Source organism: Amia ocellicauda, chromosome 23 (assembly GCF_036373705.1).
Source record: "Amia ocellicauda isolate fAmiCal2 chromosome 23, fAmiCal2.hap1, whole genome shotgun sequence".
Classification (NCBI taxonomy): Eukaryota; Metazoa; Chordata; class Actinopteri; order Amiiformes; family Amiidae; genus Amia; species Amia ocellicauda.
The window spans coordinates 20,442,048-20,468,526 of NC_089872.1; the positions used below are offsets into that span (position 1 = coordinate 20,442,048).

Sequence of the window (26,479 nt, forward strand, 5' to 3'; positions counted from 1 at the left end):
GCCGGTGCCGTGTGCTGCTGGGCCGTTGTGGGCCCAAGACAGCGCCAAAGCAGCGCAGCGGCTGCGAACTTCTCAACTGCACAGGTTTTCCCTGTTTGTTTGTAGTTTCTCAAATGTTAAATTTCTTCAGGTCTTCAGTTGTGTCGTCCTTCTTCGTGCGGTGTCATTCCACGCCACGACTCCGCAGTGTGTCTTCTAATGTGCCTCCTGTCTCATGTGCCTTCTGATGCTTCCTGGCATTGTCACCGCCATCTTGGCTCCAGAGTCGGCCGCTGTCTGGCTTCGTTCTGCGGAGATGATGGCAGGTGCGATTGTCGCAGTGAGGGAGAAAATCCATTAGTAATGCAAACGGTGTCCTGACTGTGCTGAGGTTACATAGGGATGTCTCGTCTCGTTCTCTGAAGGTGCGTGACGTGCTTTGTGCGGTTTATAGCGGCACACAAGTATCACACAGGTGGTCCGTGCCTCTGCGCAGCGTGCCAAGTCTGTTAAACGTGTTTATTATCCCTCCATTAAAATACACTTCTGCTACATTGGTGGACATTGTGTTGAGACCACATCCAACACATTAGCAGATAAAGTCGCTATAAATGTGTCGAGATCGTCAGCCTGCCACCCCAGCTGACAGTTTCCATATATTCCCAACCAATTCCATGACAGCGTTGAATTGATGTGACCAGAACCCAGATGGGTCATCTGACCACTGTTTGCTCCCACCGGGGGCTTCTCTTATCCGAATATGAAGAAAAAACATCATGGCAGGAAGGCATCCATAACTGTTCTACACTAGGGGCTTCATATCATTATTTCAGTTTCACAATCTCTTCAATACGTTTGCTTTTTAAGAATTTAGCCTATATATACACTACCGGTCAAAAGTTTTAGAACAGCCCCATGTTTGCAGTTTGTATTGAAATGTAAGCAGTTCCAGTGCAGTGAATGACCTGAAATGGTACAAAGGTAAGCGGTAAACTGCCGGAGGTTAAAAAAAAAAAAAGTTTAGGTTGCCAAAAACTGAACAGTAATGTACATTTCAGAGTCATATACTGTGTTCTTACACCCTCTGAAGCATTATTTGTGTTACACGCAGCTCCTGTGCATAGAAGTGACACTATTCCTACAATGCGCACATCGTCTGTTGGGTACCAGTGGGTTTAATTCTCAAACACATCCGATTTACAGTTTACGTGTCGCTGCCGTCATTCAGAGCCTGGGGGGTACAGTCTTCTCCGGGGGGGGGGGGGGGGGGGGGGGCCTTATTCAGACGGTCACAGATCATTCAGTTTTGATCAGATTCCTTTGCAAATAGGCTTGTTTTGATCAGAACAACATAATGATTTACCAAGTAGTATTATGATGCTCTATCAAACACTGAGCAGTTCAGATCCAATGATATAAAATCGTTGTGTATCAGTGCACTGTAAACAGAGTTTTCCATCCTGACATGTTGAGCTCTCTGCGGCTGTGTGTTGCTTCTACCAAAACGTGGATGCTCTTGTTTTGATCAGTAGACTGTCTGGTTCCAGAATATGTCATCATTGTCAATATGTTGAGATTTTGTATTCCTACTAAGTACTACTGAAGACTAAGTATCCCTCCACCGCCCATTTCAGAATGTGTATAAAAAACAAGTTTTTCACCTCAGAGAGTGCTTCACATCGTCTCAGCTTTCATGGGATACCAAACACTTGGCAAACACCGCAGTGAAGAGTCCACGTGGGATTAAAGAGAAGCGCACGGATCTGATGCCTTTTAAGGGACCAGAGGGGTCTGTCAGCTTAAGCGGTTACATTTTGTTAAACAAAACAATTCCATGATTTCTTTTTTATCTCCATTCGTTTATTTGTTCTGTGCTTTAATTTCAGAATGCATTGAAACATTAAACTGCGTACATTTAAAAAAAAAAAAAAGGAAAATGGAGGTGTTCTAAAACGTTTGACCGGTAGTGTGTGTGTCTTTATTTTAAACAATAGCATAAGGAGTTCTCAGCGGTCAGTGCTGGGAGATGACGTTCCTGTGAAATACAAATCTATTGATTGAGTGACGCTGCAACCGAGTGTAAACTTTCAGACGAGCTCATGTGATGGCCTGTGTGCCGGCGCAGATAAGGCCCCGGTAATCCTGCCGTTTCCTGTGACAGAGGCCTGCATGCTGCATTCACCAGCTCCTGCACACTCCTCCGTGTGGAGCGTTCAGAGAAGCAACAGGGAGCGCCAGGCGGTCTGAACGCCGTGTTCAGTGCTGACGGGTGTAGGAGTATTGCGCCTGTTTTTAATCAGCTAACGAGAACCTTTGGAAAAAGTTATTTTTGCAAATGTTAAGTTGCCAACGTGACACGAGTGAATCACCGAAACCCTTTTAAAAAATGGTACTTCTTATATTTTATTTATTTTTCACCGCAGCAGAGCTACAACTTAGCTCGAATGTAACCCTTGGGCACAATTATCATCTGTTATGTTCATTAGTGCTGTTTAGTAACTGGAGAAATTGAAGTGGAAAAGAAAATTTAGGACGTTGCCTTTTATAAACCCTGGCTTTAATGTGAGATAGGTGTTGGCAGGCGGAGACGTGATCGGGGATGACAGGTGATGTCACTCCCAGTTACCAGTGCCTGGCCGAGTCTGCAGTATCTGTGCAGGGTTCGGGCGAGAGGGGCGAGATAATGGGGAATCTGTTGTTGTTGTTTTAAAGCTAACGATTAACTTGGCACTAGCAGGGCTTTGACACAGTTCCTTTGCGATGAGGTTGTGGTTTATTTGTTCAGTTTCTCGTTTAAGACTCGTACATTATGAACATGCATTCTGTTCTGTTGTTGTTGTTTTCTTTTTAAGAAACCATTAGCAGGTCTGCAGCAATCATCTGTGCGATTGTTGGACGTGAGCGGCAAAGAAACACCTCCCTGTTAAAATCCGGTGCTTTATTCCGCCGAGGTCTGTGCCTCGCGTGAAGAATGGCTTTCTTGCCGCCGTCGACCTGCGTTCAGCCGCGCCGCGCCTCTCCTCTCCTCGCCCGAGCGCCGCTCATTGGGGGGGGATCGGGAGCACGGCGAATGCGCACCTCGACTTTAACATATCAATGCCGAAACTTCACACGCTGAAGAGGATTTCAGTGCCTGGGAAGCGATAATAATGGCCTTTTAATTTCCCCATGCATATGTAAAAACGCCGTGTTCAAAGTGTTTAGTGGATAATGGATCGTGTAAGGTCAGTAATAGGCATCGCTGTTCCGGCTATTATTTCCTCCTCTCACGAGAGGGACGCGCGGTGCGGGGAGATTGTCACACTTTCCGTGATAGGCAGGGGCTGCGGCAGACGGCTAAAAGCCTCTTCATGTAAAGGATGTTATTTCAGAGGAGCCACCCGCGCTGGATTATCCCGGCTCCGCTTTAAACTTCTTCCAGCTCATAGTGAGAGCAGCACAACGAGATAAAACAAAATAGCCTCTTACCCCAGGGGCGGAGCGGCGCTGGCCGGGCAAGCTGCGTCCGTCGCCTTCACTTTGATTAGGCCGTTGTGAGGAAAATTCACTTAGGCTGAGAGGTAAATTTAATACCAGTTATGCCCATGCTGTTCAGATCACAACGGTTTTCACATAATGCCACTTAATTCTCTGCAAAGCGGAAAGGTAAATCAGTGACCAGCCGCAGAAAGGTGTCATAATGCATTAGGACCTGGGATCGCCATGGGGGGATAATAGTTCTGATTGCTGTTGATTCGTGTCTCTGCAAAGTACCTCATGTAAAATAAGTGACATTTAAAAGGCATCAAGATGTGAAAAGAGGTAAGAGAAAGAAAGAGAGAGATGGGGGGGAAAAGAAGTACTAATCTTTTCACCTGAATTTAAAGTCCTTTTCTAGCTCGGGGAGAGTGCTAGAAAATGATAAGTCGTGTCACAGCTGACCCATGTTGCTAAGCTTTTTAACTTCTCTGCTTTTTTTTCCTTGACGTTTCGCCTTTTCCTGGAAAATCTGGACGGTGGTGGAAAAGTGCTCCTGGGAAGACGAGCTGCGAACTGTGCGCTAAAATCATTTCAGGTCTAATTTGATTTACCCCGAATGAGCCCGGAGATATCGCTCAGTTCGTCTTTATTAAAGAGAAAAATAAAAGTGGACGGCATGAAGTGAGCCTCGAGGCGGCGTCGAGTTAGTCACTACTGGTCTGCGACAAAGAGGCAGGCCGGCCTCCTTAGGGTGAATTAAGGAGGATTGGATCTCGGCTTACAGAGAGCATATGCCTCGCGGATTCGCGCTGCCTCTGTGTGACGGAGGGACGAGGCAACGGAGCCGGCCCGAGCCCCGCGATCTCGGCCTGCCTGGCTGAGGGGCCGAGGGTCTGAGGAACAGCTGATCCCCCGCAACCCCTGACCGCCGAGTATGTGATTGTGCATGTGTGTGCATGAGAGTGTGAGTATGCATGCATGTGGGAGTTGGGGGGCAGTATGAGGAGACTGTTGCCGTTTGGTATTGATGCCGAATTAACTCTCTCTGTGAACCCCTCGGACGCAGTGATCCCTGTCTGTAGAAGCGGGGGTCTTCGGGGCGCCAGTGGGCTTCTCGGGGGGTTCCTTGAGGTGGCTGCCTCAGGTGTTAATCTTGTGCCTTTTTAAACTCGTTTAAGCCCTGTGGAGTGAGGATGTGTATCGTGTCTAATTAGAGATTTCCACTTGTCCTGGGTTGGCCTGTGATCGCCCCTCCACTCTGTAGAAAGGTTACAGCCACCAAGAAGCGCAGTTTTTTTTTTTTTTTTAAGACTAAGTCATCATTTAAAATATATTTGTAAAACATTAAGTTTGTGAAGTCATCGTCCTCGGATCGCCTGCCAGCCGCGCACAAGAGGAAGCTCTCCGAGTGCGACTGGGTGAGAGAGGGACACGGCGCCTCCGTCACGTTCATTAACCCCCCCCGCCAAAGGGCTCTGAGACTCGGCCCTTTTGTTCTCCGCGGCACTCCTGTTGATAGCTGTCCGCATCGAACCAATAATCAAAACGCTTCTCGGAAAAGATTCTCATTGATTAGCTTCTTTTTTTTATTTGTTCTCTTTTTCTAACCCCTGTCTATCGAGCGATTGTGACGGAGTGCAGGTGAGGCCAGGGATCAGAGCGCTCGAGTTGAAATGATTTGATATGCAGGTGTTGACAGATTAAAAAAAGAAAGAGAAAATAAATGGGAGGTTTTTGCTCCCTTTAGCAGGATTGGCTTTTTTTTGTATCTGTCCATCCGTCTGTCCGTCCCTATCCAACTGTCTTCTGCCTGCCTTTCTGTCTATTACTTATTAATTAATTGAGCATACAGTCCTATACATTTTGGGGCACCAAGTCATTTTGTGCTTTTTCACTTGATAAGGGAAGCTTTCACAGGGCATTATTGCAGGTGTTAATGTTCCTTCAGTTAGTATTATTATTATTATTATTATTGCCCTGCTCTCTCATCAGTTGCAGTGTCTGCCCTGACTTTTATTGAGGCAATCAAGAGGAAGGCAGTGTAAGTTAGCTACAATTCGAGGACCACAGACCCTTCAGTTGCTTTTACCAGCTCAGATAGCGGTGATGGGCCCGTGATCTCAGTGCTGCTGTTCAATCATCTGAGACCTTACACTGCAAGAGTGACTGAGGTGTGAGAAGATAAATGTAGAGTTTAGAGCATAAACCTGCAGATCTTGCGATCGGTCCGATTGTTTTTTCCTGGTGCTCTCTGGACATCGTCAGTTTCTGAACTGTGCGTGTTTAACCAGCGTGGCAGGAGGCCCCCTTGCTCTCGCTGCCCGCATTGTGTTCGTGGGGCAGTGTCCTTTTGGGGTTTCTTTTCACACAGACTGTGCCAGGCCTGTGTGCCGTGCGCCGTGTGCCACCGCCCCGGTGCTCCTCGACTCTTGGTGCCGCCACACGTTTCGGCCTTGACTTCGCGGGAAACGGGAAAAGAACAGCCCGGTCGCTCTCTGTGGTTTCGCTGGCCTGTGGGGAAGCCCGGCGGTTGGGTAGACAGGCCGGGCACAGACGGTGAGGAGGTGCCGAGCACAGCGGCTTCCTCGGGGCTCGTGGGGGTGCCATCGCCGCTGTGGGGGGGTGGGTTCATGAGACGATGCCGAGCCCCATGTCGGAGCCCGTGTGAAACCTCGCTTCAGCAGATCCCTCAGTCCTGCCGTCGCTTCTTTGTCTTTCTGTTTTTTGTGTTATATTTTGTGACAAAAGTCCCCCAGTAATCGCGGGGCACAAACGCACACAGTTCATCTCCCAGTGCCCGACCAGCGAGGGCTGAAGCCATTTTGTTTTCACTACAGGCAGCCGCCCCCTCCCCCCCCACTCCTCCCTCCTCCAGCAACCCCCCATCAGTCGCTCCACAACTAGTGCTGCCCCCCCAGTCTCTCTCTCTCTCTCTCTCTCTCTCTCTCTCTCTCTCTCTCTCTCTCTCTCTCTTTTTCTTAATTGTTTATATACATTAACATTCCCCAAATAGACAGCATCCAGGTGACAGGACTGTAATTTGAAAGCCCGCTAGAAGAGGAGTAAGCAATTTAAGCTGTGCTGAACTGTAATCTTGGGTTGTCAAAAAGAAAGCCATTCACCCTATGCTAATCAATCAATGTATCAACCAACCATTCATCTGCTCAGCTTAGCATATATCCTGAGGTCTGATATATCTATTAACTGCCCATCATGCAGCTGGCCTGCCGGATGATGAGATTCCTCTATCTTGGCATTTGAAGGCAGATAACTAAGCTATCAGAGGCTGGGATAAATAGCAGTGTAAAGATTTCACTGCCATCCCTGAGAGCAAAGACAATGCAACAGCACTGCACAGATAGCCTTCTTATTATACTGGCCACAAGACTTAATCCAAAAAGTTGTTTACTGAGGGAGAAAGCGCCGTTATCTGCAAGAACCACATTATTTATTTAAAAACACACTCGTTCGCAGCTCGTTTTCTGTGTTTTGGGGAAAAAAATCTTGGGCAGGCAGACCATTTAGTACATAATATTTATTGTTGTCCTCGAAATATACATCACAGCGTGCAGTGTGTGTGTGTGTGTAATATTATAAATATAGACAAGAAAAAAAACTGTCAGTATTAATATGAAATGGATTATTTATTTTCCAATTTAAAAAAACGAAATTAAGGAAACTACCTTAATGTTTATGGACAGCAGACAAAACAAAATAGGAAGGATTTATCAGGCTATAGAAACAACCCTGAGCTCTGTGATTAGACGCAGCACTGGGGGGTCGAATCTGTAATGAACCAAATTTGCATAATAGCATCACACTGTGACGTGCTGGGTGTGAGAGGATGACACTTTAAAAGATTGTCTCTTAAAAACGCAAACAAACAAGGAAATTATGTGAGACCACCTCTCCTCACAGCCGGACCCTCGGCCTGCATGTGTGTGTGTGAGCTGGCGATCTGGAGCATGCAGCTCTGTTTGCCCGCTCTGTGGTCCCGGATCTCCCGCCAGATGCCATGCGATCCAGAGACTTTGGGAAGCATCCGAGAGATTGATACGGTCGACTGCCTTGGAGGGCAAGGGTCCCCGCTGTCTCACAGCAGAGCCAATGAAAAGCTGCCCTTGGATAAGCTGCTAGGCTGTGTTTTGAGGTCCAGGCCAGCTCTCTGGGTTGTCCACAGTGTCTGCTGTCCACCATGCTTTAGCCAGGGACCTGTGGAGGTTTATAGCATCCTTCTACTCCCAGAGGAGTCGTGGGACAGCCTTCGAGAGAGAGTCGCTACACATGGTCCCATCCTTATTAAAAGTCTTTCCCACCTGCTACTGTCCCAGATCTCAAAGGCTAGCCTCAGTCCGTTCCCAAGCCCTGAAACATTCTGTTCTCTCCATGATATGAACATCACCCAGTCAAGTATTGTAAAACAGACTCCCCGCTGACAACTGCGGTAGATCTGGGTACATTTTTCCATTTTCGAGTGACTTTTCCAGTGTCCGCTCCAGCGTCGTTCTCGGCTGCGCTGCCGTACAGAGGGGGTGCGGTTTTGCCGTGGTCTCTGAGGTCAGCCGGAGCTCACGCCCTGCTGGGCTACGGGCTCCACCGGCGCGCCGCTGTCTGTCACCCCGGAGGATTCGTTTAATTTCAATCACTAATCTCAAGTTGAAGTAAAGTACCAGTCAGCTTGGACAGATTGCCAGTTGATCATGTTGAAATGCTTCCTTATCCATTATTGGATCTGTAACAGAGGAGGCTTAAGAATTATCTGACTTCTCGGTTAATGTGTACATCAGCACCGCAGCGACGGGTGAGACGGCTCCCGGGGAGGAGACGGACAGGATCCACCATGTTCGGGAAACTGGACATTTGGGTCTCGGCTCCAGAGAGGAGAGAGAGGCAGTCCAGCTGTGAGGAGCATCGAGGGGTGGCATCCGGGGGTGGGCTTGTCACCATAACCGAATGTTTCTGGACACGTCCACACCTTGTTGCATGTCCTGACCCTCAGGATATCTTGACACTTAAGAGACGGATCTGGACCTGGGCTGGTTGGCCAATCAGAGCCCAGTGTGGCACTGATCGTGGTAAACAAACTCTTGGTTTCCGCAGCGTGTCGGAGAAAAGACCAGTGGCTTCCAGAAAGTAACTCATTACTCGGCGCTTCACTTCTTGTATTCCTTCTCCGGTCTCCCTCTCGGCAGGCTTTGTATTTTAAGCCGGTTTTGGCAGGGCTCCCCTGTTCGTCACTCGGCAAAGATACACACCGACAGAGATAGAGGGCTTACAGCGAAATCTCCTCATCGATGCTGCTCTTATGTCTCCTTACAGTGCCTAGAAATCCCGGCTGACTTTTCCTAGCAGCCGCCCTGTATGAATGTCACACTTGGCTCCGACGCAGATCCCTCCACTTTCAAAAGTTTACCGTCTGTGAATTTGTCGCACGTGTGTACGGTTTGGCACCGCATTGCCTTGCTTTTTGGCGGTTTGTATCATGCGTGTACACGTCGCTGGACCCTGTAGAAGAGGGCACTTCAGTCAGAAAGTGTCACGTTTAAAGAGAGCTTCCTAACTTTATATTATGGCTTTATCTATATGCTGTTTGAAGCATGTCGACAGGATTTCAAAAGCTTTTTATTTTGGCCCGTTAAAAAAAAAAAAAAAAGCGCATTTTAATCTAGCTCTACATCGCCGACGGCCCCGGTCAGAACAGAGACGAGATGCGGAGAACAAAGCCGAGACGTACAGGTGTTGCAGCGCGGCCCCCGTGTCAGATTCCGTAATTGAATGTGATAAATCACTTCATTACATAAAGAAAGATGCTGATTTGAAATCTCTTGTTTATCTCTTCATTGACTGAAGTGCATCTTTTCCTCTGACCTGATTTCCAGTCTTTCGCTGAAATTAATTGAGTGTTTGCTCTCTGGGGAAGATGTATTACCACACATTCCTCTCGAACTGTGTGTTCTCATTTCCCACCCAACTGTCCCTATAATTTATTCCTGAAACCCACCTGCGCGTGTATTTGTAGCCAATGTTGTGAAGCACGTTACATTAGTGTGGAGAGTGAGATTACACATCTGGGCTACTGTGGGGCTATGAAGACATTTCCTGTGGAAGTAATCGGTAAATCCACGTGCTGCCGAGTCCAGAGTTAGTAATATCAACACGTACCAAAGATCTCCGAGGACGAGGACACAGGAGACGTTTGATACGTGTTGATATTATTGATATAAATGTGTGCAAATATGTAAACTTTACACATTTGCACACATTGTAAAGTGTACATAAGAGGTGTGTGTGTGTGTGTGTGTGTGTGTGTGTTTTAAAACCCATTATGGAAGAACAAAAGAGGCAATGCCTAGCTACAGTATAAATGTGTTAATCTTCGCCGGTCAGGTGTTTCTGCGGTAAATATCACAGCGCCTCCCTCCCACTCGTCCCTCGCACCGGAGCGCAGAACACATCCACAGAGGAAACAATCCGGCATTATTTTTTTTAATGAGAGAGAAATACTTTGACGTGTTATCAATAAGCATTATTAAATCCTTTTTGCTTCACCTAATCTTGAAGACCGTGGAGCCGAGGGTGCCGCGCACAGCCAGGCCCGGTATCTGCGAGCGCGGAGCCGCGGATGGGTGCATTTAAGCCGCTTATTATATCGACTGCTTTTCTTTGGGTTTTTTTTTTCTCTCCCTTTTTTTTTTTTTTTTTAATTTCGGCTCCTCCACCACGAAATGCAAAAGCAGCAGCTGAGCTAAACCCCCCCACCACCCCCCCATCAAAGCCACCAGCAGCCAGAAGTTTATTGAAATGAGTGTTTATTTCTTCCCGTGCCAAAATGTATGCAAAAAACAATAGAAGCATTATGGCACTTTATTACTTAACTAAACGAGGACAACTGACAGTAACTGATAAGCATGTCTGCCTGTTACAATTGATAATCATTCCCTGGAATTGGGCACGGCTGTATTTTGACTTTTCAGAGCATGGTTTACATGTATAAGTAGCAAAATTATACTTGTAAAGCCGGGGGAGAGCGATGCCGCTGTGCCGTGTGGCGGCGGTGTCGCCTTGATTTTCATTTATCTCCCTGTTGTTTTTGCGTGGCATTCGCAGCGCATGGTTGAAATGCACAAACTGGATTATCTGAGGGTGTAAAATCATCGACACAATAAGACGACGCCGGTGAAGTTACCGAATATTTTAAGAGGAATCGGCAAACGCCGGACTTAAACCTCCGCAAGAGCACCACTGCCACGGTGATCCAGCCTGGCTTCACTCTGGTCGTTTCGAAAGCCGCCTCACAGAGTTGAGGCCTCTGGTCCGGTACATGCCTCTCGCCGGGCCGGTATTAAAGCAGCGCTGCCGCCCGGGGAGTCCGCGGCCCAGAACCCAGCTCCTCCTGATAAGGGCCCCCAGCCGCCACATGAGAAGCAGTAGTCTGGCACGGTCCGGTCCTTGGGGTGCCCGCCGCGGCTTGTGTAGTGTGGATGAAAAGGCGGATTACTCGCGGTCAGTGCCAAGTCCAGCCAGCGCACCGGTCATCTCCCTGTCCACCTGTGCGATAGTGTTTGTAAAGTCTTGCTCGGCTTTTCCCCATTTGTAGCAGATCGGTCTTGAGGGGCTGGCGTAGACGTGGCGCGTCCTGCCACCGGTTGATATGTGCGCTCGGCTGCCTGCTGGAGATAGCATGACGGGTCAGGGAGAGCGCGTGTCTTATATCTGTTCTTTTACAAGCGGCTCATTCAAGAAGTCTTCTGATAGTCAGAGCAGCGTCTCCTTCAGTCGTTCGGCTTTTTTCTGTGCGCATAAACCCTGCAAACCCAGCTGAAGCAGAGCGATAGGTGCGCTGTCCTCTGGTGTGACGGGACTCGCAGGGTGTGAAGGAGTCTGATACTGAGACCAGGGTGCGCTGGGCAGGCTGTGGCTGAGACGGCTGGTCGAACCTGGGCTGGGGGTCTGATCACCGGCGCTAACACTCAAGCTAAAGGGTTTCTTTGAATTAAAAAAGTGAGTAAATAAATAAATCTTGTCCCTTGCAGTTGTGCGTGAGTCTGATCCCTGCCTGGTCTTGTTGCTCTGCAGGTGTCTGGCCTTCAGAGGAAGTGATGGCCTACTACTGCCTGAAGAACCGCCACATGTTCAGGTGAGACACGCACACACACACGCACAGACACACACTCCGGTATTGATAGCTGCTGACTGACTGCGCTGATTGAGCTGCGCTACAAAGAGGTCTCGGTGCGCCCCCCGCTCTCAGGCCCCCGCCGCCCCGCTGCCTGTGGGCACGGATTGTGCAGCGCCAGCTCCCGGCCCGAGTCAAAGACACCCGGGACGATTTGATTTCCACCAAAGGCGTGATGTTGCTCTTTGATTTTCTTTGTTTTTTCTGGAAGCAGGAGAAGAGAGAGGGGGTGGGGATCGATCGATTTTATTCCGAAGGTTAAGGGAAGACTGTTGTGCAAATAAGACTGCGTTACAGGACGGGTCTGCGGGGGGCCATCAGGGGGAGAGATGGGGCACTTTGTTTTAATTTTTTTGCTCATTAGCTACATATTTGCTGACTCCTCAAAATAGAGACACGCAGCGTAAGACCCGTCTGTCTGACCCGGCTCGTGCATCGAAGCAGGGAGTGGGGCTGGAGGTGGGGGGGGCACTGGGTCAGGAGGGTCCTCAAATACGGTTACAGAATTGTGTTTTTTTGCTTTCTTACATGTCATTTGTTCTAAAACAAATAAAGACGCATCCATGGTCTCAGAAGAGCATTTCTGAACAGAGGGGGTTCATTTTTGGCGTTTTCTGTTGGAGACGCAGGACGCCGGGGACGTCACGGGTGTGCGACACTGACGCGCCGCCTCGGGGAGTGACGCACTTCCCTGTGTCCGCTCTGCGCTTTCCAGACCCGCTGCTCGACACTCGAGAGCAGACACTCGCTGAGGACTTTCGTCAAATCAGTGGATTAAAAAAAAAAAAGAAGAAAGAGACTTTAAGAGACGGTACAGCCAAATAGCTACCTGTCAGGGTCCTTTGTCCTGCGCGATGCTCATACCAGAGCCGCTGCACATTAATTTTTAATTGCTCATTTTATAACAATGCCGCTTCATCGCAGCCCCCCCTACGCCTGCCCCTCACATGGGTGTTTAATACTGTAAAGCATTTTCAGCATTATATAAAAATACAATAATAAACAGGGGTGCCAGCCGCGGACAGCGGTGACTCTGATCTCGGGGGCGGCCTGTGCCCCTCTCTGGCCTTCGGGAGTGGGGGGGGTCTCGCAGTCTGAGAGCGAGAGCGGCGCGCAGGACGAGAGGCTCCGGCCGGGCAGTGTGAACGTTGTACCAGCGCTAATGAAGACACCCCCCCCCCCCCCCCCCGCGGCGCCGACTGTTTTGTGACCTTTTTTGTCATCGTCTTCTTTGATAGAGACACAAGATGCACAAGATCCCCCCCGACTTCCTCAGTGCCCTCGTTGTCCCCCAGCAACTGAGTGTGTGTGTTATATAGGGTGTACAACCTACCACCAAAGTATAGATCGCCCCCATAACTTGTGGTGCCACACAGCTGAAGAAGAGCGGCCGTATTGTAAGTAAATAAAGAAGTGAACTGGCTGACGCTGCTGAAGACACAGTTGCTGTTGAAAGGGAAAAATCATTGGTTTCACTGGAATGGGCTTTCAAATCAATGGCTTCCCCGGCGAGAGGCGCTATCGGCAGTTCATTAATGTTATTGGTGCGACTGCACAGCTGAGCAGCACTCGCTACAATTAATCTGTCTGTGGGGTTTTTCATTGGGCCTCATATAAATGATCACTGAATTATTTCTCTGTAACCTTTCCACGTTCATAAACAGCTAATCAATCGCAGTTCGGTATCAATGTGCGTGTCGTCCTATTGCAGGCTTTACCTCTCTCTCTCCCTCTCTCTCTCTCTCAGGGGTGTCACAGTTTGTGAGCTGGGTGGAGGGATGACCTGTCTGGCTGGGCTAATGGTAGGTTCTGTTCATTTTCTCCTAGATTTGCCCCCCCACCCCAGGAGAAAAGACAGGAGCACTCAGACACACACACACACAAGTGCAGTGCAATTTCACAGGGTGCTCAGGAGGAGGCGGGGGGGAGAGAGAGCCCTAAGCACTGCTTCCCAGTGACAGGTTCAGGATTGTCGACTGCATCAGCCGAGGTCAAGCAACCCGCGTCTTAAGAGACCCTCCGGATTGACTGGCTTTCGTATCGTATTGATTGGACGGTGGCTTCAGACGAGCGCAGGCATTTTATCTCTGGAGTCGATATCTCTCGTTGTGACATTGCAGGCCGCCGGTGGAACCTTTTCTTCCCCTCGCCTCCCTCTCTGTCTCTCTCTCACCCCCCCCGTGTGTGGTACACTCCCAAATTGTGGTTTAGTGAAGCCCCTCCTACCCGCTTGACCTCCCCCTCGCAGCGCGGCTCAGAGACGCGGGGGTCGCCCGTCCCTCAGGCCCCTGATACCTGTGGGGGGCGGAGATCAGTGTGTAGACAGTGTGCACGGAGATCTGATTGGTCCTTCAACTGCGATTTTACACTGCATTTATACATATAGACGGATATTATCTCTGTTTATTCGTTGGATCTCAGTTTTGATCTGTTTTCTTACACAATTGGAGTACAAAGGCCAGGATAGGGTCGGACACTGCCTGGCTAAAGAAAAACTCCACCCATTTACTGACCGACCGGACTGCCGTGATCCCGAGCCACCGAGCCGGTGTCTGTGGTCCGGAGGCACGTGCCGGGGGGCTGCAGACGCCAGAGCCGGGGAACTCGCAGAATCTGAGTGACCAGAACCGCCCCGCCGGGCCACCCTGGGATCTCCCCTCGCCGGCCCGTCCCGGCCCCCCGCAGGCTGATGGCAGGAGGCCCGACCCCCCGACTCTAATGAGATTCTTTTGACTCCGCTCGGCCATTGAGCCGCCGCCACCAGGCTTTCTCTCAGCCCTGTGACTCACTCTGCAGCAGCGATTTTATGTGGCAGGAGAGCAGTTTCTTTTTCCTCACCCCCACTCCCCCCCGACCACCACCTTTTTTTTTTCCTTCTCCACGTCCTCACGAATAAAAGCATATTGTTTGAGGTCTGATTGGCATTTGACAAACCTGTCGTGGTGCTATACAGCCTCGCACAATGTTACAGCCTCGGTGCGGAGCAGGAGCATGTCAGGATCCGCACGGGAACACGCGCGCACACACATTCACTCACACACACAGACAAAGCCATGCATACAAAAAAAGGGGAGAGAGAGAGTGAGAGAGAGAGAGAGAGAGAGAAAAGGAGAGGGGAGAAAAATAGCCTTACAAAGCCATCTGCCTGCAATGCAAAGTTATATGAAGGGCATCAGGCAGGCAGACGGAGCAAGAGGATGGCGGAGTGACAGGTTTGTATGATGGCTCTACCAGATAAACAGAAACCCACAAATGAAAGCCTCTCAGAATACCATCATCCCCTGTCACAATGCAATTACCGAACAGAATGATAGCAAGATAGAGGCTCCTCGCAAATGGAATGATAAAAGTATTGACTGATTTGATTGAATGATTAAAATAATGCAGACATAAAATGAAAAAAGGAGAAGAAGGGAGGAAAGAGAGAGAGCATGGCCGCAGATTCGTGGCGAGAGGAGCAGGTGGGGCGGCGCTGCGCGTTCCCGCAGTGCTGGCCGGCCCCCTCGGCTCCCGCGCCCACGTCCCGCTCTTTATTCCTCAGGTCGCGATTTCTGCCGACGTGAAGGAAGTGCTGCTATCTGATGGGAATGAAAAGGCCATCCAGAGTATCCTTGTTCTGAGTGAGGCGAGCAGATTGGGCCCGGGCGGGTAATTAGCACTAATTGGCAACAAGTGGGAAGAAAGTATCTGTGCACGTCAATGTACGTGCACTATTAACACAATGTGAATGTGTGCAGTCCTGGTCTGAGCCGTGGAACCCGAGCTGTACTACAGACATTAACTGGCACATCAGCACATTTCCGATTGGTTGTGATGACGGTTTCCCGGCGGTGGGTCACACAGATGTTCGCCAATTTACGCCAGGGTCCGGTTCTGCGAGTCTCCGCGTCTGAAGCGTTTCTGCGGTGCGGTGACACTGCCGGGATCGCGGGGCACCGAGACGCCCGCTACACAACGCCGGCGTCCCCGGGTGTCACCGCCGTTCTGCTCTGTAAATATATTCTGCTGTGCAGTAACTCGGTGCATACAGCTAGATGATGTGCATTTCCCATGAAGCATTAATAAGTGCAATCGCTGGAATTAGTTGCCTTCTGGAAACTCCTGATTCAGTCTGGGGGGCGTGGGGGTCATGTTTACATCCACCGCCATTATCTATAATGGCTCTTTGATTTCCATAGAATGCATTTGGATCTGCGATGTGATTTGAACGCTCTGTGGTTCTGGTGGGCCGCCTCCCCCGTCTGTGCTGTCACGCACGCACACACAGACACACACACACAGACGCACAGACACACACACGCACGCACACGCACGCACACACAGACGCACTCACACATGCACACACAGACACACACACACAGACACACACACACAGATGCACTCACACACACACACACAGACACTCACACAGACGCACTCACACACCACACGCACACACACACACAGACGCACTCACACAGACACACACACACACACAGACGCACTCACACATGCACACACAGACACACTCACACACACAGACACACTCACACAGACACACACACGCACACACAGATACGCACTCACACACACACCACACTCACATACACACAGACACACACACACACTCGCACACAGACTGATCATGTTTATTTGTGTTTTTTGAGAAATAAGTGAACAAATAGATTCTGATGAGGAAATTAAGGTAAAAAAAAGTGAGAGATCTGCGCATTTGTAAATGATGTGTGTGTGTGTGTGTGTGTGTGTGTGTGTATATATATATATATATACACACACACACACAGCTCTGGAAAAAATTAAGAGTTGAGAAATCAATGCTAAGTGGTCTCTTAATTTTTTCCAGAGCTGTATATATAAGAGAGAGAGAAATACAGTCCCTATAGAAAGACTACACCCCCTTGAACTTTTCTCACATCTTGTTTTCAGTGCCTCAGAGTTTCATTGATTTAAATGAGGATTTCTTTCCCACATCATACCTCCACACTGTCTCTGCCAGCTTTGCACACCTAGATTTAGCAATATTTGACCACTCTTTTACAAAAGTGTTCAAGCTGTCAAGTGTGTTGCGGAGCGTTGATGGACAGCAGTCTTCTAGTGAAGCCACAAGCGTTCGATTGGGTTGAGGTCGGGGCTCTGACCGGGCAGCTCCAGTGTAGGTTTGGCCGTGTGCTTCGGGTCGTTGTTGCTGACAGCTGATCACCTCGAGATTCCCGTCTCAGCGCGGCTGTTGAACTCGGCGTTTTTCACACGCTAATCCAGCGCTGCGGGTTTTCACGCGGAGAAGAGGTGACCGAACACCTCTCTGCGCTGCATTGTGATTCATAATCTAATAAGGCCCCCTGTCCGTAATTGAGACACACATCAGACTCGGCCCAGTGTCTTTAGCCACTATGTCGGGACCGCGGCACAATGAAGCCACACGCTGGCATCACGGAGAAGAATCTGAGCTTCCTTCAGTTCCTTAATCTGGCGCTAAAGTAAACGCCTGAAATCGTCAAGAGCTGGGCTTTGTAGGATTAATATTTAAACGCTTCAAAAAACTTCAAACGCTGCAAATGAAGGTTTTCAAATGGAGGTGTGTGTTCACTTGCAGGCCATTGTGTTTCTCTGGTGACATTTTGCCGGCTCAGGTCAGACCGTTAACAAACAGCAGGTTGAAATGCTGATGGCAGGTCCTCGTATTTTAATCCCTCTCTGCGCAGCTATGACACGTTAAAGACAGTCAGTGCGGGACGTGCAGATATTGTGACTCTCGCACAGACGCTGAAATAACGGTCAATAGAAAGCAGTCATATTAAAATTTGAGCGATGGGAACAATAGTATAACTGGTGAGAAACGGAGACAATTTGCGTTTGACTGGGTTCATTTAAACATCATAATGAAATAAAGTGGATGAATGGAAATTGAGTTTTGTGCACAAATTGAATATATTGGCAGCAACAGACTGGACATTCAACATTAAAATAATGATTGTTTTTCATCTTAACAGAGGAATATATATGAATACACACATTTATTTATGTATATATACATATCTTGCAGTACATAGGATTATAGGGTAGACAAAAGGAAACGCATGTTGAATTGCGTTTTTTTTAATTAATGCTGTACTACTGCCACTAAAAGGTTTATTTGAACATACAAATAGCAGACAGGTATATTTATTTCAGAGAAGATCAACAAATGACTAAACAATCAGTGTACCGTGTTCCTGTCAGTGACCCAATTCCCTCTGTGCCTGATCCCTAAAATCCCACCGCTAAAGGAGAGTGTCTCAAAAAGGACAGTCACAGATTTGGACATGGTGCCACCGCGGTCACCGTAGTCCAGGCAGAGAAAGGCAGTTATAATAAACCGGGGATCAATTAACACATTAAAATCATAATCATGAATGAAACAAACAGCCGATATTCAAAAGACCAGCCAGGTAGATTCGGAGGAACACGAGGGGGAAGGTCTGCCGAGAGAAACAGTCTATTCAGAGAGAGGGCTGTATTGTACACAGCGAAGGTCATGGGCACAGAACCGGTAGTGCAATTAAACGATCACATTCACATTAATTATTATGCCAAGTGGCGTAAGAAACTGAAATGATTATGCACATTGTGCCGCATTTCATTTGCTCCAGTTACATTGTTTCCCCTGGGTTCTCAGAACGCGGTTTATTGTGATATTGTATCCACTGTCGAGAGGAAAATAGAGCACAAACACAGAGTAACCCTCCTGACCTTGAGGTGAAAGGCAGGCCTCGCCTCTTGTAGCAACATTGTATACGAAACAGCGCTCCGCGGCTTCAGATTCGGCTCGGGGGCGGGGTCTCGCGGTCCTTTGGCCCCTTTGGGAGCGTGCGCTGAACTGCTGGCCTGTATTCTCCCGGCGAAGGTGAGTTCGGTGGTGAAATGATTGTCGTTGTTGTTCTGTTGATTAATGTGGGATAAGAGGTGACTTGAAGTACTGTTCACTGTAAGTGGAGGAGGGATTATTCACGTGCGCGATATACATGAGACCATGTGATGCAAATTGCAATACTCTGAATTAAATACATATAGAAAATCATCATAATTATATAACATCACTTTATTTGTGAGGGCTAAGCTTGGATAACTAAGCAGCCATAATATCTATGAAATTGTCGTTCATGCCGTTTGAATAAACACGGGCCATTGTGTTTTTAATACTTCATTAAAAGAGTCTGGCTGCCTGTGGCCCCTGCGTGTGCGGGGCTGAACCATGTCTCTGGATGCCGTAGCCAGGCGCATCCTTTTAACCTGATCTGTGTTGTGGGATCTGTTACATCTTATCCGTCCCCTTTAACCCCCACTGTATGGAGTTTAATTCCCAGAGATTTGTCTACGTTCAGATTGCTTCTGTGCATCTGTCACTACTGTACACCGCGGCCTTCGCCCTTGTAAACGCGCTTCCCTCCCCCAGCACGACCGGCCGCGCCTCGCTCCTCCGCTTCCACCCCGGCCGTGTGACACAGGAGAAGCTGCCCCCCGAGCAACGGCCGTGAGAGGCTGTAGGACGGGAAGATAAAGCTGGAACTTCGCCACTCGAAAGCTTTTTAATCTTACAAAGACTTTCAGAGTTTAAAACTCGATAGAAGTTCTCCCAGTAAGTCTGATTGAGACGTGTCACTTTCTCGCAGGCGATACCTTTCTCTACCTCTAATCCAGACCTTTGCAGTCAGAGACCAAAAAAAAGAAAAGAATAAAGGTCACACGCCACCGGATTGAATGGAGACAGAAATGTACCTGCGAAGGCGGCATCGGGGGGCCCTCGCGTCGGCCCTGTGGTCGAGTGCGGGGCGGTGGTCTCTCACTCAGCAGGGTATACAGCGGGGGGACCCTGGCCAGCCCTGTCCTCTTTGACCTTTCCCCCAGGTCAGAGCTGGTGATGGAATTACAGGACGTTGCGGTGGCCTTTGACCTTCCGATGGGATATCTATAACCACTCGCTCTCAGGGGCTGCGGATTGATATGGGATTCACTGCGAGTCTGTAGGTGTTATTAAGTCATTTTACAGTTTTTAATGGGTGGGTGGGGTTTGCTTTGCATGTGGATGGGGGTGTAGTTGTTGTTTTTAACTTCCCTTCCAGGTAAAATATTAATTTAATAAGAAACATGATGAGACTCCAGGGTTTGCTATAACAGCAGTGAAATACAGCTGCTGAACTCTCTTTTCTGTAGACAAACGATTTGTTTCAGTTTTTGTATTTGCATGAACAGGAAAATGTTGCGTCTTCATTAAATTGAAATGTTGGACCAAAATTAAAAACCAGGGCCGTGTTCAGTCTCTGCCACAGCTGTAGAGTTACACAACCACTATACCTGTCATACACAGAGCATGAAGCTCCCAGAGGGCCTGTGACAGAGCAGTCCTCTGGCAGTCGCCACACAAAAAAAAGACCCAAATGTTTTTTACAGTAACAACAATCCATCAAAAGCTGACCACAGTGGGCCTCGGCGCCAGGGAGCCGTGCGTGTGGTTGTGTTGTTGTCAGATGTGTACCTGTTGTGTGAGGCCTTAACCAGGGCGTCAGATGTGCGCGACGTCATCGAACGCAACCGGGAGGCGGGATTCCTCAAGACGGCCTCAGTGAAGAGCTGGTGAGTTCAACATCATAATGACATGACATGCGTGAAAAACACATGTGTGTGTAAATGTAAAAAAGTGGAAGCGTTGGGGAGGCCTTCGTCCAGCTGTGGATCAGTGCGGGCTGCTGATGATGATGATGATTTTATATATATATTTATATTAGTGTCCGCGCCGGTGCACAATCCTGTCACACCCAGATCAGCAGCTTCACTTGACCGCCAGTTTCCCGCTCAGGAACACGTCTGCGATGAACGGATCCCCGTGATTTGAAAGCCCTCGTCCAGAAACGACGACAACAGCAGACAGACAGCCGCGTCGCATGTGTTTAAAAGTGACGCCGGGGATCAGGATCGGCATAGGGACTCAAATAAGATTAATTATCTTTAAAGTAATTTTAACGTTAAATGATCTTGCCGGTTGTTATTTTCGCCTCCTCCTGTATTTACACTATGAGGATAAATTGAAAAAGTAAACGTATAATTAGGCTGCATTACTTTGATTGGTTTTCCTAGATTAGGCTTCCTGTCAGAGCCACAGACGGGCGCGTGAAGGTCGCATGCGATGCGCCGGGTGTTCCTGCCTCCGAAGGCACCGCATAATAGATTTCAGCACCATGCTGGGAAGAAAGATTGTGTTTCCACAAGACATAATTTTTGTTTACTGAGTGTTAATAATTACTAATTAATAATCGGATTTGCTTGTCTGGAATATGCCATCTCATAAGGATAAGAAGTCAAGTGTTTAACTAATTGAGTACCGCATCGGGACGGCTCTGGGAGCGACCGCTTGGTCACGGGGCCGGTCTTCTCTGATGGGGAGGGGCCGGCGAATCCGTCCCGTCCATGGTGCTTCCCAGACGAGTGTCGTGTCAGCCTGAGGTCCTCCTTCCTGTAGCAAAGTGCGTTAAAAGCAGCGCGGAGAGGAGCGGGCCGGTGTGTTGGGAAAAGCACTGCGCAGTTGGCCCATGCTGTTTATATAGCGTGTGCTTCCCTTCTCGGCTCTCATAGACAGCGCGGCAGCACACTCAGAGAGAGAGTGTGGCCCCGTGGTGGCCCCTGCGCCCTGGTCCTGCCAGTGTCTGTGCACCAGAGCTCACAGTATTTCCACAGGGAGAGGGAGTCGCTGGCCACAGTTAGGAACCAAAAGATAGTTAACAGTCTTCACTCGCAGGCTGGTCAGCAGGCGGGTCGGTTATTGGAGGCTCGTTCATGGTCTCTGTTTGTCAGCTGCTCTTTGAGTCTCTTAAAAACAGATTTCATTCAGTGCAGCTGGAACCCCTTCAGTCTGGACGGCGACGGGGTGGTAGATGTGTCTGTCTGCTGCAGGTTTGTGATGTTTCTCCCGCGCTCGTGTTATTATTGTGTTTGTTATTCAAACGCAGACCTGTTGCTGAAACCAGTTTAAACCTCTGAGCGACGACTCGTTTGTGTCTGAGGTCTGAAAAGCACCAGAGTGAGGCATCCGTGCTGACGCAGATAAAATGCCGGGTGTCCCCTTTATTTATTGATGTATTGAATTGTATTTATTTATTGAACGGTCTGCTTTAAAATATGGTCGCTGCTACATTAAATAAGAAATAAAAAAGGTGCTCAGCTTCCTCTTGATGAGCGCAGCGCTGCACTAATGAGAGGGAAAATGCAAATACATGCACAGAGAGAAGCAGAGACAGGGGTGTCTGATTTCCTTTCTCCTTGCCTTCCCAGTGTGGTGAGATGGGATAACGACGACGATGTCTCGGCGCTGGAAGGCCATTTTGACATTGTAATCTGCGCTGACTGGTAGGTACACACGGGCCCGACCGCGAGAGGACGGGGAGAGCAGTCTCGCTCGCCGGCGGATAGATCTTATTGCCGAGCCGCTGCATGGCTACGCAGTGTCAACAAGAGGGAACAAAGCCACCTTAACATTGACAAATTAATATTCCCCTCCATGTGACAGTTATCAGATAGTCTTCTATCAGACAGTAACTTCTACCACATTATTTCCCCAAGGCTGAGTTTGAGAGGCATTTCCATTTTTCTGAAATTGCCTCTTTTTCATGCTTCACGTACCAGCAAATGGATGACTTAGGCAAATTGCAAATAATTATGGCTCAGTGAGGAGCAGAGCAAGGAAAAGCGAGCGAGGCAACACAAACAGCTCAATTAGCCGGATTCTTAACATAGATCTGACTACTGATAGAGGAACAGTTACTGCTCAAAAAAATAAAACATCTTCTCCTTTTCTTCCTCTCCCCTTCTCTCGAGCGTGTCAGGGAGTATTTGTATTAATGTGAATATAACTCATTAGACATTCCTCCTCACCCTATTTCAGCCCATCCCGGCATGTTTTACTGTTTACAGTGCAGTGTTTTGACCAGACCAGGGCCGTATTACAGCGCTAGAAAAGGGCAGCTGCTTCACCTGCTTATGAAGAACAAAGTTTTATTTTGTAGGGAATGAAATCACGTAGAGAAGAAAATCAGCACAGTGTGTGTGTCGAGTTGTTCTGGTGTGCAGTGGAAACGCACAGGACCGTCTAAAAGGATAAACTAGATCATTCTGCCTAAAGTGGGCGGAGGGAGGGTCTGTTATTAGTTTGACCTTTCTTTGCTGATCCGTGAACAGTTCCCCTCGTGACCTCTGACCCCTGCCTCACAATGCAGGCAGAGAGAGCCGGCTGTGATTCACTTTCCTTCTCTTTGTGCCTCCACTTATATTTTCTGGACTTAAGAGTCACTGAAGTGTCTGTGGAGTTGTCTGTCTGTCTGTCTGTGGTCTCTGGTAGAGGACTGAGCTGCCACACAGTTTATTTAGACGCAGCTGTAAAGTGAAAAATATTCTCCCTGGAAAACAAGCTTTTTGGAGTTCAGGAACTTTTGGTAGAAAAAACCCACGTATGTAATATATTCGATCTATTTTACTGGAGTCTGTTACTTCGTGATCTGCAAACCCTGAGGAATGTTGTTGTTTCTTTCGCCTTTGCTGTAACGGCAAGGAAAATACGACAACTCTGTAGACACGCTCTGAGCTGTGGTCCCCACTCATCCAATTAACGTAATCTCTCGGCACTCCTGACAGCTTCATCTCGCGCTTGTTCTGCCTGATCCTCAGCCCGTTTGACTTCCTGCAGAACAGGGTCCAGATGCATGTATTCAAACTATCTGCGCAGGAGATATTGATAGCTGACACTCGAGTCACCTTCCCTGACAGCCCGATGAATGATTATCTGTCTCTGGTGACAGGGAGGGAGCCCGGCTCTGACCCGCCAACCTTGGGGCCGCAGACCCAGCTGTGTGGCTGTGCCAGGACGGTGAAGTTAAGGGCTGCTTGTGTAGAGGATCTCAATGCGACCCACCCTGACAGCCTGTGCAGTCCTTTACCCCCCCGCCTTTCCTTTAGCTTGACTTTTTATATCTGCCAATCAGCACATGATTTATTCCCAAAAGTAGTTGAACCAAATAACAATAATTCAACATATATATATATAATATATAAATAAAAAAACATGCATTTCAGATGACCTGTGTTAAAAACAGGAACCTAAAAAAACCTGATTTCTGTTGGACATATAACACATTTCACACAACGATCCACACAATGGCATTTTTTCCTCCCGTTGTTTCAGTGGCTGGTGCTCAGCAGCTGATAATTGCCAACAGAAGAGTGATCACTCAGTGATTAACGGTAGGGCTGGCGATTACCTGGAAAAGGTCAATAGCTACACTTCTCTCGTTATTAATTATAGTCTTTCAGGCAATCACACGGCAGAGACAGTTTGCATGGTACTGACAGCGCAGCTACAGGGACTGCATTTAGTGGTTCTGGTTATATTAAGTGCATCGAGGCACTTACACCTTCGCAGCGGACAAAAAAAACAACAAAACAAAAAACAGGTACGGTACTCACTTTGGATTAAAGTGGGAATAACTAAACATCCCTGCCTACATAATTGAAACACTCCACTTTCCAGCCGTACTGTTTTTTTGTTGTTTTTTTTCCATGGGGCGTAACGTGGGGGGGGAAGAAGCATGATTTCCTGTCACGGGGGATGTACAACCGCTCACAGGGGCAGGGATGATTATCTGAGCTGAGGTTTGAGCCCTCTGCCAGGCTCGGAGAGAGAGGGAGAGGAAAAGACGGAGAGAAATGGAGATTAATAACATGTTATGAATAACAAGCGTGTAACAGACACTTAATCACCTGAAAATGATTTAATAAGGCTTACGGAGTAATTAGTAAGGTCCCATAAGTTTACGTTTAAAAAAAAATGTTCGCTCAGCTACCATATGGCCAGTCTGTTTCATTAGTCTGTTGCTGTCGTCACACAACCCTGAGACCGTTGAACCTGCTTTCAGGAGCCGCTGCTGTGGCCACTTCAGCCATGATACAGCGCAGAGCGAGAGAGAGAGAGAGAGAGAGTGCGTGCCACGCAGGCACACGAGCCCATTCAAACCCGAGCTCAATGTCAGGCGGAGGTTATGAAACTCGGCGCTGGTTTACGCTTTGGCCCGAATGATGCCTCTTGCCTTTGTGTCTCCTGCCCGCGGCGCGCGGCCCTGGGGAGAGAGAGCGCTTTGTTACTGCCGTGTGTTCTGGACATGCAGATGCATCAGCTATCATCCATCTATCCATCTGTAGTGACTGAATCGCTGTTCTGATGACTGCTTTGTGTTTTACACAGTGACCAAGGAGAGGCCTACAGGGTGAAGTGACCAGACAGTTGTGTTTCCGTTATTTAGTTATCGGAGGAAAACTGGAGTTATTTCAGGGGAATTATACACACAGACGAACATCAAAACACAGGCTAGACTACACGTTTAAACTGGATTACTCTGTGTATTAAACCTTGTGCAACACAACACCCCCCCCGTTCCACAAAGCACCTCCTCGTTTTAAACCAGTGTCGCTGCCGCGCTGGCGGGCTGGTATCGCGGTTGGCAAGTCTGGTGAGCCCCCCTAATCCGTGCACGCGGGGGCATCCAGTTAAACCCCTTTGTCTGTGTCCCCGGAAGGCTGCAGCACTCAGCGAAACCCACAGACAGCACAGGCCGGAAACACAACGCCGCCCTGCCAGGTCAGCAGCGGGATTTCGGTGCACGTTGCGGACCGGCTGTCCGGCAAACCTCGACCCGTGACTGCGATTCACCGGCACACACGCACACACACGCAATCGTACTCACACCCTCACTCAGTCACACACGCGCACACACACACACGCACACACACACGCAATCGTACTCACACCCTCACTCAGTCACGCACACGCACACACACGCGCACACACACACACGCAATCGTACTCACACCCTCACTCAGTCACACACGCGCACACACACACACGCACACACACGCGATCGTACTCACACCCTCACTCAGTCACACACACGCACACACACACACGCAATCGTACTCACACCCTCACTCAGTCACACACACACACGCACACACACACGCAATCGTACTCACACCCTCACTCAGTCACGCACACGCACACACATGCGCGCACACACACACACGCAATCGTACTCACACCCTCACTCAGTCACACACGCGCACACACACACACGCACACACACGCGATCGTACTCACACCCTCACTCAGTCACACACACGCACACACACACACGCAATCGTACTCACACCCTCACTCAGTCACACACACACACGCACACACACACGCAATCGTACTCACACCCTCACTCAGTCACGCACACGCACACACACGCGCGCACACACACACACGCAATCGTACTCACACCCTCACTCAGTCACACACGCGCGCACACACACATACACACGCAATCGTACTCGCACCCTCACTCAGTCACACACGCGCACACACACACACACGTAGGCCCCGTTGTTATCCACTATAAGCCCGAAACACTGTTCTCTAATTGTTTATTTACTAAATATCAAGGCGACCCTGCTTTGTCCTTCACAATGGCCTGGGGGGCTTATTTTTAGAAATCATTTCATTTCACAAAAAGCATTACATCAATCGAGGAGAAAGAAGAATTAGTGTCTGGGAAAAAAAAATCAGTCAAACACAAAAAAACTAAGAAGGTATTACTCACTAATCGTCAATAACGTGAATCATCTGATTAAAATAAGCAGCTAAGCAACACCATATGATTTCGGCAAGTAATTTAGTAAATGCCTTCCTCACCCAATATGAGAATGGATACTTCAGGTTTCATTGCACAGATGAAGTTAATGTGGCCCGGATTAGACCCGATTAAGTTTGAAAGTCAGGTCAGAGAGGCGGCCGTCAGATTGGGAGAC

General features: G+C 48.7%; 1 protein-coding gene across 1 annotated transcript in view; it reads left to right on the forward strand.

Moving 5' to 3' along the window:
* Positions 1 to 26,479, forward strand: part of camkmt (calmodulin-lysine N-methyltransferase) — a 102,357-nt gene that overhangs the window by 61,337 nt on the left and 14,541 nt on the right. Inside the window, exons 4-8 of the mRNA XM_066697153.1 lie at positions 11,515 to 11,575; positions 13,362 to 13,416; positions 15,156 to 15,219; positions 20,158 to 20,224; positions 21,917 to 21,991. Coding sequence (XP_066553250.1) covers positions 11,515 to 11,575; positions 13,362 to 13,416; positions 15,156 to 15,219; positions 20,158 to 20,224; positions 21,917 to 21,991 — 322 coding nt within the window. The remainder of the gene's footprint in view (positions 1 to 11,514; positions 11,576 to 13,361; positions 13,417 to 15,155; positions 15,220 to 20,157; positions 20,225 to 21,916; positions 21,992 to 26,479) is intronic.